The following is a 16227-nucleotide window of genomic DNA, read 5'->3' on the forward strand; positions in this document are numbered from 1 at the left end:
ATTTCTATGACGATACAGATATTATTAGACAACGTATAACGAGCCCAAATGAAACAGAAAATTGGACAAACACGTATCACTCCGCAGTGTCTACTGTGTTAAGTTTCCGGTTTCTAGGCAGCTCCGGATGATATTTCGCGGGGCGTGGTCTACCACCGGCAGCTGGAGGTGGTTTGGGCGGCAAACTCGGATGGGAAGGAGCTGGACGTTGTGTGTTGCGTGCCCTAAAACTTGACTGACCAGGACGATGAGAAGGCTTGCTTCCTGTTTGCACAGGCAACCGGAGTCGTGACGCATCAGTATCGGTTGTTGGCTTAGGTGAACGTTCTTTCTTGGTTTTGGGCTCCTTTGGGGGTGGCGGCGGCCCAGGGTCATAGTCTGGATTAAACGGCGTCCACGGGGTACCTGTGCTGGGGACGACAAGACTGCCGCGCTGACAGTCGAAGCTATAGCATCGAGGTTCTGGTATCTTGGACAGACTGAGAAGCAACTGAGAGAGTCTCATGAATAAAGTGTACCCTGCGTGACTATCTTTGATAAGAAATTAGATTTGTTCAAGAATGAATGATGACTGCGAACCATTGCTGGCATCTGTCGAAACAATTAGACTGTACGGGGAGTAAAAAGGCACGAGGAACGCACACTCAAGTTGTTCGGCATCTAAACGACGTTCCCAATTGCTACGAGTGACTTTCCCTTTGAAGAGCAGAAGGTCTTCGTATGTCGCAATCAGCCTCGCAAGGCCAAGAGGGTCGGAGTATTTGCCCTTCCACCGTTCATTATCGACTGAACGCGCGAGCAGGGCGAGGTCTACACATCCTCGAACGCTCAGGCCAATGTCTTTGTACAGTTTCTTTGCGTCTCCTGATCAGCAATAAGACGCGTCAAAGAAGCTTCAGTGGTTGCAAACCTTGGATGCCAACACCTGCTTTAACAATTTCTGGGTTCTCCAGAAAGGCTCGTAGACTTGGTGGTATGGCTGCACATAATGGTATCGTCAGGCGCCGGGGTTAAAATCCGATATACCTCTGATGTGGTGCAAATGAAGCAGCAAGATGGTGTCTGTGTTAGCCAACTGGAGCAATGCCACCTAGGCACTCGATTAGAAATGAACAACGATTAAAATAGGCACGAACCGGGTTCTCTGCCTGCCCTTTGACATACGTCGGCCTCCACTCAATGTCTAACCCGCAAGGCCCGGTAAAACAGGACATGGCCTGTTCTGCGTGCTGTGCATCGGTAATGTAGTGTTGTTTTATAACAGGATTGAGCGTTTTCCAGCAATAACGTGTTGTTGGTAGTGGAGGCTTGGGAGGTGCTGATTCTGATTCAGCCACTTGGCTTGTTGACATGAGGGAAAGATGACGGTCTAGCCGGGACTGTGACCGCATCACAACACACGCCTTTTACTTTTGAAACCTTCATGCGAGCGTCCATAGACACGCAATTATCCAAGACCCTTGGCACTTGCTGCCGCGTTGATCTTTGTGGGATCTAAAAAACTTGTCGTCGCTTGCTTGTTTCCATCGTATGTCGGGGCATAGGCAAGTTATACTCGTCGAGTAAGACCTATTCTCAGCCTTCCATTTGCATTACTCTTCTCCGACGATCGCTCCACGGAAGCGAGTGGGCCCGAAGCTGAGAGGAGAGGTCTTTTTTTTCGCTGCCGTTCCTGGCAATCAAAGTGGGCTGCTATTTTGGTTTGCCAAGAGATATTATCTTTAGTTAAAATGTGCTAAGAGCATGAGCTGTCTCCTCATGAGTCGCTTGCCCCCACCCCACTACAACGAGGCCTCGTCCTCCCGTTACCCAACTGCCCCAACCTGGCCTGCTGAGCCTCCACTGGGTCATGTACTATCATCAGCGTCACGACTACTTGAACAGGCACGCACATTTAGTTTTCCTTGAAAAAACCTTTGTTGACATCCTCAAAGCCTCCTGCACCAACACTTCGAGACGTTCTTGGGGCCTACAAGGCCAATGGAGATGGAGATCGTGAGGTATGATGCGTTATTAGTCGTCATCATGAAGTTGAGCTGATCATTGCAGGTGTTGCTTGCCGTTTTAAAAGCGAAGACATCGGAGGATAACCGTCAAGCTGCGCTGGCAACATTATACGATTCGATGCTCCAACTCCACCGAGTACCGGTTCATAATCCATACCCAACACCCGCCTACACACACTCACCACCAGAACCATCCCATCCATATCGCCACTACCGCAATGTTTCTTCCCTCAGTCGCTCACCCCCACCAGTCCATACCCGCCCGCCTATTTCACAGGCACGCTCTATCAGTCCTCGCGCTGAACACCGGCGGAAAAGAGCACGTAATTCGCATTCGCCAGGCTCTGAGGCGCCGGCAGAATTACCTCCTTCTCCTTATTCGTCTTCAGCCGATTCACCGCGTTCCCGTGGTTCGATGGCCATTGGGTCGTTACTAACGGTCGAGCCGACAACAGACAGTAGTGGGGAAGAACGACCGCAACCTGAGAGATAGCCAAGAGAGAGTATGAATCCGGAATACATTTTGTCATCACTGTCCTGTCTTTTGGTTTGGCTTGGCACTTGTTCCAAGAATATCTTGTCTCCCAAAAAAAATCTCGTTGCTCTTGGCTGCTTGGACGGCCTCCGGGTCGGGTTTGATGGATCATTGCTGCGAGGAGTAGAACCAAATGTCGAGTTGGTCGCATATAAGTAGAGAAATGGGTCAACCAAGGTACAACATCGGGCATTGCAGAAATGATGCCGAGAATAGCCGCGGTTCAACGGGTTGGCTGAGTTATTTTTGTGCGACTTCGGAGTTGACACAGACGAAATGACATCGAAGTTGATCGCGATCACGTGCAGCTCGTTCCTTCGCAACCCCCTCGTTCCACACAGATGGACGAATTCATACAGGGTTCCTCGACGGCTTCAGACTTTGACGACATCCCGGACCCTTTTGCGGACGCTGAAGTGGATTGGGATACCCTTCTGGGCAGTCAACCAACACAAACCACTCAACCCGAAACCCAAAGCGTTGGAAATGACTTCGAGGACATCGCTGATATTTTTGCCAATGTTGATGTCGACTGGGATAATCTGCTCTCAACACCACTCCCGCCGACCAGTCAACGTAGGCCGTTATACCATTGTCAATGTCTCCGTTGACTCTGAATAGTTTCTTTAGCAACTGAGCCTCCGTCCTCCTGTGAGTAGTGTCCACGACTTTCAACTCGATCTCAGCGCTTTTAGTTACTTCATTGAAACGGCAACGAAGTGTCTCTCCACCGCCAAGCAGCGCCGAACGCCGACCCTTGGGGCCATATAATTCGCCCCCGAAAAAGCGCCAAAAAAGCCCTGAACCTGCGGCAAAATTGCTAGAGGGCTTTGAGGATGAACTAACATGTGCTATGTGTGTCAATTATCTGGTACTTACTGCTGCATTCTGACCAACCGTCATAGTTGTTGCGACTTGCTGTTGGTCTTTGTTTTGCAATGCCACATATTTGATACTCACCAATATGCAGGGCTGCCGCGCATTTATTGAATCCTTGTGGGCACTCCTTCTGTGGGGAGTGTGTTTCAGAATGGATTTCGGTCAAAGTCGTGTTTCCCTTGTTTTTTAACCCGTTCTCATGGTCAGATAGAGAAAGACGACTTGTCCGGTTTGTCGAGCCATCATTGCAAAGCAACCTATGGCGCCGAATATCTCACTCGATAAACTGGTGGATGTTCATGTGCGTATGTTGGGTATGAATGACACTGGGTGGAAGGAAGGTGGCGAAAAGTTGGCTGAACTCGATAAACGACGCCGGTGAGTAGCTATTTTTTTCAGAGAAAGGGGGCTCACATTTTTTCAGGACATGGAAAAACAGAGCTACTGCGAGGGCAAGGCAGGACATTGTGTCCCACACAGTGTGGGTGATTGACGACGAGGAATCTGACGAGTCTGAGGACTACGATGAAGACGAGGAATTCAATGAAGAAGATTTGGACGATATTGTCTGGCTTGCCCAACCACCACATTGAGGACGCTCCTGTAGTAGACTATCATCTCGCGTGACGTCACCGCGTCGCGTTTTCTCTCATGCACATCACCTTCAACCCACCGCTCGCGCAGTCCACTTGTATTCCCGCTGGCTCGAGAAATCCTCTTAAGCTTCATTTTACGGCTACCCTCCATCAGCAAGTCGACTATCGTGACTTTACTACCCGCGGGCTCAAGGTTCAACTCTGGTCTGACCTAATTGACCCAGCATGGGGAGCAGCTGATTTCGTTCCCATCCCCGAACACGACCCGGAGTCTTCCTCGCTGGTAACACGAGACTACACGGCGTCAGGCCGCTTCTCTCTTTCTTTGACCCTTCCAGCCAGTTCTGGATCTCGCCAATTCTCGTTTACATATCGCGTGCTCCATCCTTCCGGACAGCTTGAATGGCTTGGAGAATATGGTCAAAATGGAACTCTGTTACTGGAAGATGGTTTTTACAACCTGGATAATTCTTGGGTGCCATCCGGCTCAGGCACATCGATGAAGCACGAGGCTGGCCTCCAATCGAGTTCCGAGATAGCAAAAGTGGACTCCTCGTATGAGGTCGTAGGTGATAGGTGAGCCACTTGCGTATTTTTGTGACCAGACTGAATCTCGCTGCAGTACAGAGGTTCTCATCTTGGTGCCTAATCAAGCCTCGGTCGTCCGCACACCCATCTTAGTCTTCGCAACAACGTCAGTTGGCTCTATTTCGGTCGATGCAAATGGCACAGTTAGTGTCTCTGGAGACCCCAGTGTCGAGTTCACTTCATGTGAGTCGATAGAAGAACTGCAAGATGCTCTAGTTTCTGCCCATACCAGTTTTTTGCCAACTGCCGATTCCATAATCCTCGGTTCAGCAACACGAGCCTACATTCTTCCAACCAATCTGTCACCATCGCCACAGGAGGTCCGCGTGGCAGTTCGAGATCTGGCTGCGATTGCTCCGACGGCATTGCCACTGTGCTTGTACTCCGAGCAACACCAGTTTGCTAAATTCTTCGCGGCCGACGAGTCAGTTTCTTTTATCGTTGACCCCACCGGTGGGTCCTTGACCTTGGTGCCCATGTCGCGACATAGCGAAGCATGGCATGCTGGAATCGTCTCTCCCCATTATTCGTCTCCTACGGACACCCTTCCAACGCCACCACCGTCTCCTCGACTGCGTCCATTGACCCACCGAAGGCCTTCTAACTCTCCAGACCCATCTTTCTTGGATCTTTCCGCCCCGGTCGCTGTTCCAGAATTCACGCCACCAAAAGCCGTAATGAGACCGCGGCCCAATCTTTTGATTTTACTTGGCTACACGATCTTGGCGTTAGGCGCCTGGTTTGTGCGCTTGCTCTTCTGCTTGCCTCGTCGTCCAAAAGCTCTACCAGCGCCCCCTCGATCTTCAAGAATACCAGATGAGCAAACGCCCCTTCTGAGCGACAGCGAGCCTCCAACTGTGCTGGTCGTTGAACCAGTCTTGAGGGCTAACGTTCCAGCAGGCAAAATCAGTATTCTGTTCTATGGCAACGAAACACCATTCCATGTGCCGATTCAACTGGAAGGCAACAACGTGGACCGCAACATCCATGAGATGCCAGGGTCATTCTATTTGGTCGAATTCTCAAGCAAATCTGGCGGGATGTTGATAGTTGGCTGAATGGGTTCATCTGCATTTAAACATAGACATATAGACCGTTTTAGGAACCGTTGTTGTACAAGGAGTCATCACGTCGCCCAATGTCGAATCTCACTGTTGTTTGTTGTATGAGGTCCTCCAAGATTTCCGGGGGAAGGTCAAATTCTGAGCCGCGAACCATAACAGCATACGCCGCTGGGGTGATGTGAGCTATGAGTAACAATCGCACTGGGAGATCATACCGGCTTCAATCTTCTCAAGTGAACTGGAGGTAACAGATTGTTTCTTGCCCAAGTCTCTGATGTGCGGAATGAATTGTTCGAAGTCTAGGTTATGTTGAGTTCAGGTGAGAGGAGGTACCTGCAACGAGGAAACTGGCCTGCTTTGCAGTCGCGGACAAGTCGGCATATGTCATTGGCTGTTGTCGAACCACCTCGGCGAGAAATGTTAGATATTGCGAATCTCATGAGCTCGCCTGTGAGGTCAGAGAGACCGAGAAGGTAGTCGCTGACGGTAAGAGGGAAGTACTAGATGGAAACGTCAGAGTTAGTTGCAAGAGCGAAATATATGCTACCAGTCCATCCGCATCACTAAAAGCTGCTTGTGTGTCGTTAAAGGGTATGATACTACCATGCTCGAGATAATGGGCGAAACTCAAAGCTTCTATATATTCTTGAACAGCAGGGGAGACTTGCCGTTGATGTCGCCAGAAACGGTCACCAACGAGCTCTAACCGCATCGCAGCAAAGTATGGACGCGCTTCATCGAGTTTTGAGCGGCCTTTTACGGCAGCACGTCGCCCACGATCGTCATCCGTGTCTTCAAGGATTATTCGATGGAGGAGAAAGATCGCTTTCTTGGATATGTTTGTAACATCTCGGCTCGCCTAAGCGGCTGAGTTGGCATTTTTTTTTGAGTCCCAAGAAAAGGAGAAGAGCAGCACCTTTATCAGGCGTTCGCGTCTGTCGTTGCTCTCGTCGATTTCTTGTCTGAATAGTTCGAAGGTTTCAGCCGTCTTTGGCGGCATAGGATTGCGAGCTGAACGACCGCATAATCTGCTGTCACGCTTTTGTCATTTGTCACACCCCTTTGACCATGTCCTCATTTGCGCCGAAACCTGGGTGTCCGATGTGTAGCATCGTTGCCTCGTCTGCACATATGATACCAAACACTCCTCGTGCCCCAACATTTCCTGCTGGCTCCACCCAACCAGAAGTTCTGTGGAGAGACGAGAACTTCACTGCTTACCGCGAGAAAGCAAATCCCGTTTCAACTAAAGGCCATATTATCGTTGCCTTCAAGTGCGTTTTGTGCATGCGCCAAACCCTTGCTGACATCTATACAGCCTCCACGTTCCCTCAATTTATACCCTTGTTTGTCTTGCCCTTTCTTATTTGGCCGAAATATGATCGTCACTCCGCAGTCCTCAACCGACCTCCCCCTGCTAGTCAACATTCGAAACCTTGCGACTCGTCTCTTGACAAATATCCTCCCTTCCTCCTCACCTACTCTTCCAGCGACTTCTTCTCCGACCGCATCTACACCAAACTCGCAGCTCCAGATTGGGTTCATCACACCACCGTTCTCTGATAGGAAAATCCCTGTAACAGACCACTTACATGCGCATGCTTATATTCTACCCGCCGACCAGCTGGGTTGGTGGCGTGGAATTGCCTACGGACCGCTGGCATGGTACGCCATCGACGATCTAATTGCGGAAATACGGTGCATTGAGTTGTCTTTTTTTGTCTTTCAGTGCTCTAATCTAAGTGTAGGGAGTCGGTGACGAATAATCGCATCAAGTCTGGCCACGATAACCGAGCGCGAGCGCCTATCGACAATGTCCCGGATGCTGGGGCAAGGTCAGGGACTGCAAATGGGTTAGAGACAACAGAGCCAGGATTGTCAGCCAACACAGACGCTGAATTAGAAGGAGGCGGGCGGACTCCATCACATCTCGCACCACCAGAGAACCGACCTTGAGAATGTACACACAATATCACTATAATGACCATTAGTTTATTTGTGACTGGTTTCGTGAGGGGAATCAATCGGTGCAGAGTGTTTCCAGGCGTTTACCGCATTGGTCTTGTTGTTTCCCGGGTCTTGTCATATCTCTCTCTTACTTCAGACCACCATGGGCATGAACTACCGACGCTACCTTGCTGGGGAACGCATCTATGGCTGCTCAGGCTGCAAGACCCATCTGGCAACCATACACTCGATGATTTCGCGTGTAAGGTGTGGGCTTCACCAACACCGAACACTACTGATTACTCCATCACAGGCTTTCAATGGGCAGCATGGTCGAGCCTATCTCTTTGACGGAGTGTAAGCCGCCCGTTGCCCACAAAGCATTCGGATAACGTCTTCAAAGAGTGAATGTCGTTGAAGGCGAGCCTTGCGACCGGCCCATGACTACGGGAATTCATGTTGTGCGCGACATCTACTGCTGCAAGTGTGGAATAACTCTGGGCTGGAAATATGTGCGTCATGACTCGATTAGACTCCTAAGATTGAACTGATCTTTCTATCAGGACAAAGCCTATGAGCCTAGCCAACGCTACAAGGAAGGCAAATATATCCTCGAAAGGAATCTACTTGTCGACGTTCAATGAAGTCAGGAGCGAATGCTAATGGCTTGGTTATTTGTAATAATGGGTGCATTATTCCGACAGCTGTCGGGATCGGAAGGAACGGTTGCCTCAATATAGAGGCTGCTTAGGTCTAGAGGCTTGCAATGCCCAGCATTGCGTCCTGCCCCGTCTTGGTCTTTGTCGTTGCTGACTTGCTCGGTTGCTTGAATCTAATAATGGTGTTATCCTCGGCTGACAAATTTCGATGACTTGATGAGTTTCAATCGCCCCAGTCGTTTGCAAACCCCACAGATTCGAGCCAGCGTTTCTTTCACCACAACCACCACTGCCATTCTTCAATTTGACCTTGTCCACAATGTGTATGCCCCCTCGCTGTCCTTTTTGCGATCCCTAGAACTGACATTTACTTCGTTTTCAGCCACACTTAGCGCTTCGCGTCCAATGATTTCTTCTCCGCTTGCTGGTCCAACCCAAAACGCCAGGGCCCCACCGCCACAAACGAGGCCATACGGCGGTGCTTTCCCAACATCTCGCGCCCTACGTCCGTTCTCGACAGCCGCCAACGCTGGCAAGAAACCGGTGAAAATCATCCAACCACCCGCGTCGCAGAAGGATTGTTTTGTGCTTGACCTAACCCAGGCGGAGCTGAGTCGGAGATAGTTGGAGCATGTTCGGCGAGAGAGAGAGAGCAGCAGACTTATTTTCTTGTTTGTAGACCTAGAGTGTAAATTACCCCAGGAACTGAGCATGGCGTGACCCATCATCAGAGCAGTGCTAAGCACCTTACCTTGAGCGACCACACGCTGACGAGGCCTTTCCCGTCTCCTTACGACTCCTCGACGAACCTTACCACGACCTTCTTGTATCTTTCTTTCTCTAGGTTCCCCTTCCATTCCCCTCCGAGGTACCAAGTTGCTATCCACTTACCCACCCACCCCGCAAAAATGGATCAATGGACAGTGGCCGTTCTCGGAGATGGTGGAGTTGGCAAGACTGCGCTAGCCGTTCAGGTAAGTCCTGGTCCCTCTATTTGCTGCTGGGAACAGTCTCCAATAACTCTTTCCACGCAGTTCACCCTCAGTTGCTTTGTTGGTAAGCCTTACTCCGCTTACACGGCTCCACTCAGCCCTCTGACGTACCCTCCACAGAGGTATGGCTCTCAATGCGGCCATAATCGGGCTATCAGACTGCTCACCCGCCTCCTCCAGACTTATGATCCCACGATAGAGGACGCCTACAGAAAGCAATTTATAGTCGACAATCGTATGTGTTTTGTGGAGGTTATTGACACTGCCGGCCAGGGTACGTTGGTCAGTTGAAGTTGAGTGCCGCCGTTGTTGACCCTTTCTGGCAGAGGAGTATGCAACTCTTCGAGATCAATGGGTGCGGTGCGTGATTTTACAGCTTTGGCCCGAAAGCGTCCGCAACAACTAACCAATATCACAGAGAAGGCCAAGGCTTTATTCTTGTCTACTCAATCGCATCGCGGCAAACATTCGATCGACTCGAAATCTTCCGCCAGTCCGTCCGACGAGCGAAGCGGGGAGACCCGATTCTGATGCTGGTTGGCAACAAGTGTGACAAGACATATGAGAGAGAAGTATCCAAAGAGGAAGGCGCGGCGCTGGCAAGACAATTCGGATGTGAGTTTATCGAGACATCCGCCAAAACGGCCCAAAACGTCGAACGGGTATTCACAAGTCTCGTTCGAGCATTACGACAAACAAGAAACGTAGAACCCGGGCCAATGCCAAACGCTGGCGGCAGACGCGAGAAAGAGAAACGGAAGTGCGTCATCTTGTAGGTTATCAGTTGAGGGACTTTTTTTCTGGGGAATTGTATGCCTTGCTTAGATTCTTTACCTCTTTGATGATACCACACCTCTCTCACCCATCCATGTCATCTTTGCTACAAAGGAAAACATGTTGTCTGACTCCTATGGTACTGCGCAACAAGAGTCCACGTCAATGCTGTGTTCAACCACGTCGACCTATCTGTCCAGCTTATATTTATTCTGCCAAGTATTCCACCACCTCCCCCCATGACTTCTTTCGACAACGCCGACTTTGTCGTCTATTCTGCCGAGGGTTCCCCCTTTTCAGTCAGTCGGGTCAAGCTTCAAGATGGATCCCTCGTTTTCCGTATGTCTGAGAACACAAGCTTCCCAGGTCCAGCCATATTTATTTTGCTCAGGCGACATGTTTAGCTGCTGCGACGCGTCAAATGACGACTCATCCCAAGTTCTCGAGCTCTCCGAAAAAGAGGCTGAACTCGCCATTCTGTTGCGACTGTTGCACACTCCTCCTGACCCACCAGTTGAATTTATCCGGCTTCCTCGCACGGAAAAAGTGAAGACACATCTACCCAGTAACCTTTTTATCTGCGCTGCTCTCATGTCCCAATCTGATTAGGTCTCGTTTCCCAGTCCGATATGATCTCTCGACCGCCATCCCGCTCCCCATCATACGGCTCATGCGAGCCCTCGCTGACAAATATGCTATTGAGGCCTCCATACTAAAGCATCTGGAGCCGCATTTAGTTGCCCACGCGCCAGAACATGCCCTGGAGGTCTATTCCACCGCAGTGTCGCTTGGCATGCCGCTCGTGGTGAATGAAGCCAGTCAATACATACTCCCGCTTTCATGGTACTCGCAAGACGAAATCAAATTGATTCCCACGGCCATAAGCTACCACAATATCCACCGTCTACAGACCTTCCGTGTCAAAGCCCTGCAAGACATTCTATTGCGCGAACCGCTATTTCCTCATGGTCCGTCGATGACTAGGTTAGCCCCATTCTGACTGACTGACAACAACAGGGTATGGTACATGTCCAAACCACGATGACGCTGCTGCAATATGGGAGCGAACGGCGCTGATCTTGTCGCGCAAAATAGAATCGAGTAAGCCTGCTGTTTGCGCCAGACATTGCTTTCTCATCCACCGAGTGCAGATTCTGACGTTGGCGGGGAAATGGAAAGTCTATACTATATTTACCAAAGCTGCTCAGCGTGTTCAAAAGCGTTGCGAGCGGCCCTTGATATGCTGGCCTACAAGTGTAGGCGTGTGCCAAGGCGACTTGACCAGTTGCCAAACGAAGATGTATGACTCTATGCAATCATTGCAATGACAGGAAATCTACTGGTTGTGCCAAAGTAAGGTCTTGAGATTGGACCATCTGTCGCTGTCGCGATACTAGTCGAGTGTAAGTAGAGTCAAAAATAAAAGACGGCGGACATACGAGATAGACCATGGAGTTGAACATTCCAGGTTGAATAGCCTCTCCTTTGTGCTCGAATAACCACATTACGGCACCCCAAGCGAGTGCAGCAAATACTGTGAAATAGCGCGGGTCTGGCGGTACCGGCTTGGCTTTAGTGCCGGGAGCCGGAGGGGCTGAAGAGTATGGCGAGCCAGAGCGGGGTATAATGGTCGCGACAACACGGGACACAACATAGAGAACAATCTACAAAGTAAAGTTGGTGTTATGGTGACGCAAACCGGGACGGACCTGCTCATTAACCGCCGTTCGCTCTCCGAAGACGATATAACCACCAAGGAGGCCGGCCAAGAAAGTGTCTCCGCTGCGGGACTTGCCGCCGTTGGCTTTCTGCTGGATAAGCATAAAGGTCTTGTAGAGGGTCACGAATTTCGCCAGATTGAATGCGTGCTGCTTCGTGGCGCGAAATATCATCCGTGCTCTATCTTTCCAGCTGCCAGACGAGCGTTATGTCAGCCAGGCATCGTTTCCTTTGGGCTGAAAAAGACCCACTCTCCCCGACCAAAGAGTATGGACATCACCAGCGCATGAGGGAATCGAATTTTAACGCCGTAGACGAAGCCATTACGGGCACCCTGGTTGAGTTTCAATCTTCCGGCTTTCGGAAGGAGGCAATGTGGTCTACCTTGAGAATGGCCAGATACGGTTGGTAGGCCGGATTGTGGATAATAGACTCAACGACGTCCATGAAGAGAGAAAGGGTACGGAAGTGATCGCCCGATAGACCATAATCACGGCGCATCAAAATTTGATCAAATTCTACAAAAATCTACTGTGGGTACTTAATTGTCGGTGAAGCTGAGTGCAGAAGAAGACAGCCATTCGAACTGGATCCGAGTCAGCAAAAGGAGGTTCGCTGGAGACAACACCTCACCCCTTCAATATCGGATGCAGTAAGAGGATCAGACTCTGCTCGGATAACAACAAAACGACGGTAAGTCTCCATGATCATTGGCTGCCGTTGCATGATGTCAAGGTCTGCTATAACTTCAGCCTCAATGGTCGGAGCCCATTGGACCTGGGGTAGATTCGCATATCGGGCATGGAATGCATTCAATGAGCGCTGCAGAATTTGTCGAGCATCGAGGGGCCGATTGATCCAATGGTCTCTCAGCCAGTCAGAAGTGCTATCGGACTGGGATGTGAAAACTCGATCAGGGGGTGCTGTGAGGAGCGAAATTTCCCCCGCCACGAATGCTTTCAATAGTCGTTCGAACACAAACACGCCGCTGCAACGATTGTTTGTCTATTTTCGGAGCGGGAGGGTTGCTTCTCACCTATCGTATGCCGCAAGGGGATCTTCGTTGAGGTAGCAGAGCTTGGTGGCCATTCCCAACACGGACGGAAGCATATAACACGTCCATAATGGATGGTCTGCAATCTGCTTAATCTTGTTCACAATGCCCCAAGGGTCCTCGTAAAGAGCACTGGGAGTGAATGTCACCACGCCACCTAAAACAGGTCAGAATAACCTTCTCTGGAATCAAGTGGCCAGACCAATGGGGTATATTTCTCGGACCCTCCACTGAGCCACAGGCACACAGGGATGGGTTCCGTAGGTATAAAACCGAACTGTCAAGGACCTCCGTCGATCAGCAAGAAGAGGCAGCCTTCGTAAGGTTTTCAACGCTCCAACATGAACGAAGACCATCCTAAGTTCCTGTCTGGGCTTCACAAGCCTTGCCTTGTGATACGCCATCGTGGTCATAAGTTGCCTAGTGTCTGTATCTTCATTGGCCGCATCGGGGAACGAAGACCATATCGTAACGGGGCGACGCGCTGTTCCAAACCAATCGAGCAACTCCGGCGGGAATTTGAGGTTTCGAACGGCCACGTGATACTTTCGTGCAAGCATAGTCTTCTGCCAACTGGTTGCATTCACGCGTGGATGAACTGTAGCTGGAAGTTGTCCAAGGAGTGTCCGGGGGTCTTTCATGTCGACCCACGGGACAAGAGCCAGAATGAGGGACGAGTTCATGTATTCGGCGTGTGTAGGCACCCCAAGAGCAGAGCGGAGTGTCTGTGATCGTGGATTGAAAACGAGAATGTGACCAATGAGAACACCAGTCTGCCAAACAGGAATCAAGCTAACCTAGATGTCCGCATCAGCAAAGCTATGGTGAGCGGGCAGTGACTCACGAGTTTCTGCTGTGCCATATAATCTGCTAAAACTTTCAAAGATTCGCTGTCTTGGTTAGTTTTAGAATCCATCCGCGCTACTTGCGGGTTCTCAAAAGACGACCCAGGCACTGGCCGCAGAAACGGATGCATATCCAAGATCTCATGGAAAGTTTCAAGACGAAGGGAATCTTTATTGGCCAGTGCACTCTCGAATGAAGGGCCCGTTACCGATCCCGACCTGAGGTCGTGCACATAAACGTCACAAAACCGCTCCGTCTGGCCGCCGACGTTGGCCAAAAGACCCCCCGTCCAACTCCATTTTTTCTTGAAGCTGTGGAAATGAGCCGAGATTGGACTCTATTGACAGGTTGATAAACGAACCTGGTTGTGATCTTATGGATTGTAGGTTTTGGAGGTACATCGTTGTCTGGTCTTGATGGTACCGAGCTAGTGGACACAGTAACATGTGGGTCTCGCAAAGGTGGTTTGAAACTTGATGGTCATCAGAGGACCGTCCTGCTGCAAACAAATCCAAATCTTACCCGAGTGTCCCGAGAAATGCTTCAGCATCGGCGTCTGCCCCAGGTTTACGGGTGAGTCTAACGGTATGTCAGAAGGTCGTCGCCGAAAAAAGGTCAAACTGACGCGGGGGGAAGAAACGGGGCCTCATCTATTTGCATTGGGGTGTCTATAAAAGAGTCCGTTTGAGGCACATCTGGTTGAACAACGGGCTCCGGTCTGGTTCGAGGATCCGATGAGCGAGCTACCGGAGGTATTACAGGGGAAGCAGCAGCTGAAGTTGTTGTCGTTGTTGTCGGTTGTTGTTTCTTCTTGAAGCTCAATGTGGAAAGGACTTTGGGCGCAGTCGGAAGTAATGCACCCTGGGAAAGGCGGGCTTTGGTTGATAGTCCACTGGTTGCAAGATTTGGGCTGTTGCTCGAGGACTTGGCACCTTGGAGGATGGAATGAGGCATTTTGGAAGAACTCGATTGAACGGTCGAAGGAGGAACCGTGAGTGGCGGTTTGGCAGATGAAGAAATAAGAGGCGTGGTTTTTGAGGTGATATTGGGTTGTGCTCCTTTGGAGGTGCTTGAAACTGGTGTAGACCGCGATATCAAGCTAGGTGGAGGCTGGGTAGACGCAGAAGGTTGCTTAGAAGGTAAAGGGAGTGCTTTGGGCAAGTGCCGGACTTTGGGAGCCGTTGGTTGAAGTTTTGGTAACGTCGGTGCCGTTGGAGGTGGGTTAGGTACGGTAGGAACAATGTCTGGGGGTGTGGGGGTGAACAAAGAGCGCACGGCAGAAAGATCCGGACTTCTAGGAGGAGTCGCAACCTAACATGGAGTTGGACAATCGATTCTCCGAAAAAGTACATATACGCAGATTACCTTGCTGGATGTCGATGGTTTTTGGTTTCCCTGAAATCCAGATGACATCCAAAGATCCGAAACTCAAGCTAGACAATTCATACCTTCTTTTGGGCCAAAGGTATATCCGCGTCTGAGTCTGCCTCTGAATCAGGACTTGCCCTCTTGATCCTCTTCTTGGGGGGCTTTGTAAGAGATGCGACAGAAGCACTACGCGAGGGTAATGATGCAGGCATATGCTTTCTGGAGGGAGTTTGTTTTCCCTTCTTATCGTGAGTCTACTTACACTGAGCTAACAGTACAAAGGGAAGTTGGAAGGACGGACAACCTTCTTGGATGCTGCCAACTTCTCTTCTTTGCGGCGTTCAGCCCTCTCTCGCTGTTTGAGTTTCTCGGTGCGCTCCTTATTGAATTCTACTTTGTACCGCTCACGTTGTTCCTCTTAGAAATGTTGAGCCATTTAATATTGATGCAAGTTTCAGCAAGCTCACCGATCCATTCTGGCGTTGCTTTGCACGTATATCCTTCTGGGTAGTCGTTGTCGTCAACACCAATGTGGCTCCAAAATCTCTGAAGTAGCTCTTGGCAGGCAGCAAGATTGGCAGCGGGTTCCCAGCTATCATGAGACGAGTCGTAGCCATCCCACTGTCGATGTTTAGATTGCACTTGGAGATCATCACTCTTCTCTACCTTGACAAAATATTCCCATCCGTTTGCATTTGTCGAGGCGTCGAAGCAGACACGGGCCATTGTGACACACTCTACTGGGCTTTAGAACTTGGAGAAACGGATATTGAAAACGACATGCCAACAGCGAACCCTTCGTCATCGGAGTCATCACTCTGCTCGTCGCGCCTTCTCTTCTCGGTTTTAGCCATATCGTTGAGAGAGTTGGGCTGGAAGAAAGGAGCTTACGTCGTGACGGTGACGTAAGTCACACTCAGGAATCATGTCCAAATCCAAATCGAAGGCAGACGAGGCGTTGGCTTTCCTGGACGATCTCGACTCATTCACGCCGCCTGATGCTGCACCTTCCACGACGTCTAATGCTCCTGCTCAGTCCAGCGGTGGAGAGGCAGAAGTACTTGCTTTCATTGACGAAATAACCCAGAAGAGCGCTGAACCAACTCCTCGTTCTTCCCATCTCGAACGTCCAGCTTCACGCTCCGGCACTCCAACTATTCGCAAAAGTACTGAACGTGTTCGTCTCGGTGGAGGCGGAAA

At 50.4% G+C, this 16227-nt stretch overlaps 12 protein-coding genes across 12 annotated transcripts; 8 read left to right on the forward strand and 4 right to left on the reverse strand.

Moving 5' to 3' along the window:
• Positions 1 to 76: 76 nt before the first annotated feature.
• On the reverse strand, positions 77 to 1352 carry MIND_00454200 (3'-5' exonuclease domain-containing protein; the record flags this gene model as incomplete). The annotated part of the gene is made up of 6 exons (XM_037361355.1): positions 77 to 531; positions 580 to 591; positions 643 to 864; positions 911 to 979; positions 1027 to 1090; positions 1137 to 1352. 6 exons carry the CDS (start codon positions 1350 to 1352, stop codon positions 77 to 79), a joined length of 1038 nt encoding a protein of 345 aa, XP_037221647.1.
• A 406-nt stretch (positions 1353 to 1758) lies between these two features.
• MIND_00454300 (uncharacterized protein) lies at positions 1759 to 2499 on the forward strand (the record flags this gene model as incomplete). The annotated part of the gene is made up of 3 exons (XM_037361356.1): positions 1759 to 1851; positions 1899 to 2000; positions 2050 to 2499. 3 exons carry the CDS (start codon positions 1759 to 1761, stop codon positions 2497 to 2499), a joined length of 645 nt encoding a protein of 214 aa, XP_037221648.1.
• Positions 2500 to 2882: 383 nt separating this feature from the next.
• MIND_00454400 (RING finger protein 8) lies at positions 2883 to 4013 on the forward strand (the record flags this gene model as incomplete). Its single annotated transcript, XM_037361357.1, has 7 exons — positions 2883 to 3117; positions 3163 to 3192; positions 3237 to 3396; positions 3447 to 3461; positions 3512 to 3590; positions 3632 to 3798; positions 3845 to 4013. The coding sequence occupies 7 exons, from the start codon at positions 2883 to 2885 to the stop codon at positions 4011 to 4013; spliced, it is 855 nt and encodes a 284-aa protein (XP_037221649.1).
• A 58-nt stretch (positions 4014 to 4071) lies between these two features.
• On the forward strand, positions 4072 to 5662 carry MIND_00454500 (RING finger protein 8; the record flags this gene model as incomplete). Its single annotated transcript, XM_037361358.1, has 2 exons — positions 4072 to 4592; positions 4639 to 5662. 2 exons carry the CDS (start codon positions 4072 to 4074, stop codon positions 5660 to 5662), a joined length of 1545 nt encoding a protein of 514 aa, XP_037221650.1.
• A 40-nt stretch (positions 5663 to 5702) lies between these two features.
• On the reverse strand, positions 5703 to 6698 carry MIND_00454600 (Translin-associated protein X; the record flags this gene model as incomplete). The annotated part of the gene is made up of 5 exons (XM_037361359.1): positions 6585 to 6698; positions 6216 to 6527; positions 6009 to 6168; positions 5884 to 5967; positions 5703 to 5836 (listed from the first exon to the last, which is right to left on the reverse strand). Exons 1-5 carry the CDS (start codon positions 6666 to 6668, stop codon positions 5703 to 5705), a joined length of 774 nt encoding a protein of 257 aa, XP_037221651.1. The 5' UTR covers positions 6669 to 6698.
• A 38-nt stretch (positions 6699 to 6736) lies between these two features.
• On the forward strand, positions 6737 to 7624 carry MIND_00454700 (uncharacterized protein; the record flags this gene model as incomplete). The annotated part of the gene is made up of 4 exons (XM_037361360.1): positions 6737 to 6942; positions 6987 to 7014; positions 7065 to 7366; positions 7417 to 7624. The coding sequence occupies 4 exons, from the start codon at positions 6737 to 6739 to the stop codon at positions 7622 to 7624; spliced, it is 744 nt and encodes a 247-aa protein (XP_037221652.1).
• A 154-nt stretch (positions 7625 to 7778) lies between these two features.
• MIND_00454800 (Protein yippee-like) lies at positions 7779 to 8259 on the forward strand (the record flags this gene model as incomplete). Its single annotated transcript, XM_037361361.1, has 4 exons — positions 7779 to 7877; positions 7929 to 7972; positions 8019 to 8127; positions 8179 to 8259. The coding sequence occupies 4 exons, from the start codon at positions 7779 to 7781 to the stop codon at positions 8257 to 8259; spliced, it is 333 nt and encodes a 110-aa protein (XP_037221653.1).
• Positions 8260 to 8593: 334 nt separating this feature from the next.
• Positions 8594 to 8898, forward strand: MIND_00454900 (Peptide methionine sulfoxide reductase; the record flags this gene model as incomplete). Its single annotated transcript, XM_037361362.1, has 2 exons — positions 8594 to 8597; positions 8657 to 8898. 2 exons carry the CDS (start codon positions 8594 to 8596, stop codon positions 8896 to 8898), a joined length of 246 nt encoding a protein of 81 aa, XP_037221654.1.
• Positions 8899 to 8996: 98 nt separating this feature from the next.
• Positions 8997 to 10042, forward strand: MIND_00455000 (Protein ras-2; the record flags this gene model as incomplete). The annotated part of the gene is made up of 4 exons (XM_037361363.1): positions 8997 to 9248; positions 9309 to 9540; positions 9593 to 9626; positions 9685 to 10042. The coding sequence occupies exons 1-4, from the start codon at positions 9183 to 9185 to the stop codon at positions 10040 to 10042; spliced, it is 690 nt and encodes a 229-aa protein (XP_037221655.1). The 5' UTR covers positions 8997 to 9182.
• A 237-nt stretch (positions 10043 to 10279) lies between these two features.
• MIND_00455100 (uncharacterized protein) lies at positions 10280 to 11346 on the forward strand (the record flags this gene model as incomplete). The annotated part of the gene is made up of 5 exons (XM_037361364.1): positions 10280 to 10379; positions 10432 to 10605; positions 10664 to 11008; positions 11058 to 11141; positions 11192 to 11346. The coding sequence occupies 5 exons, from the start codon at positions 10280 to 10282 to the stop codon at positions 11344 to 11346; spliced, it is 858 nt and encodes a 285-aa protein (XP_037221656.1).
• Positions 11347 to 11376: 30 nt separating this feature from the next.
• On the reverse strand, positions 11377 to 12260 carry MIND_00455200 (uncharacterized protein; the record flags this gene model as incomplete). Its single annotated transcript, XM_037361365.1, has 5 exons — positions 11377 to 11433; positions 11480 to 11704; positions 11750 to 11951; positions 12011 to 12093; positions 12144 to 12260. The coding sequence occupies 5 exons, from the start codon at positions 12258 to 12260 to the stop codon at positions 11377 to 11379; spliced, it is 684 nt and encodes a 227-aa protein (XP_037221657.1).
• Positions 12261 to 12300: 40 nt separating this feature from the next.
• Positions 12301 to 15753, reverse strand: MIND_00455300 (Chromo domain-containing protein; the record flags this gene model as incomplete). The annotated part of the gene is made up of 13 exons (XM_037361366.1): positions 12301 to 12345; positions 12393 to 12747; positions 12796 to 12970; positions 13016 to 13610; positions 13658 to 13970; positions 14021 to 14131; positions 14182 to 14238; positions 14285 to 14970; positions 15025 to 15054; positions 15108 to 15281; positions 15329 to 15444; positions 15495 to 15648; positions 15694 to 15753. The coding sequence occupies 13 exons, from the start codon at positions 15751 to 15753 to the stop codon at positions 12301 to 12303; spliced, it is 2871 nt and encodes a 956-aa protein (XP_037221658.1).
• Between the last annotated feature and the right edge of the window lie 474 nt (positions 15754 to 16227).

This window comes from Mycena indigotica (assembly GCF_014461135.1).
Source record: "Mycena indigotica strain 171206Taipei chromosome Unknown Mind.scaff0004, whole genome shotgun sequence".
NCBI lineage: Eukaryota > Fungi > Basidiomycota > Agaricomycetes > Agaricales > Mycenaceae > Mycena > Mycena indigotica.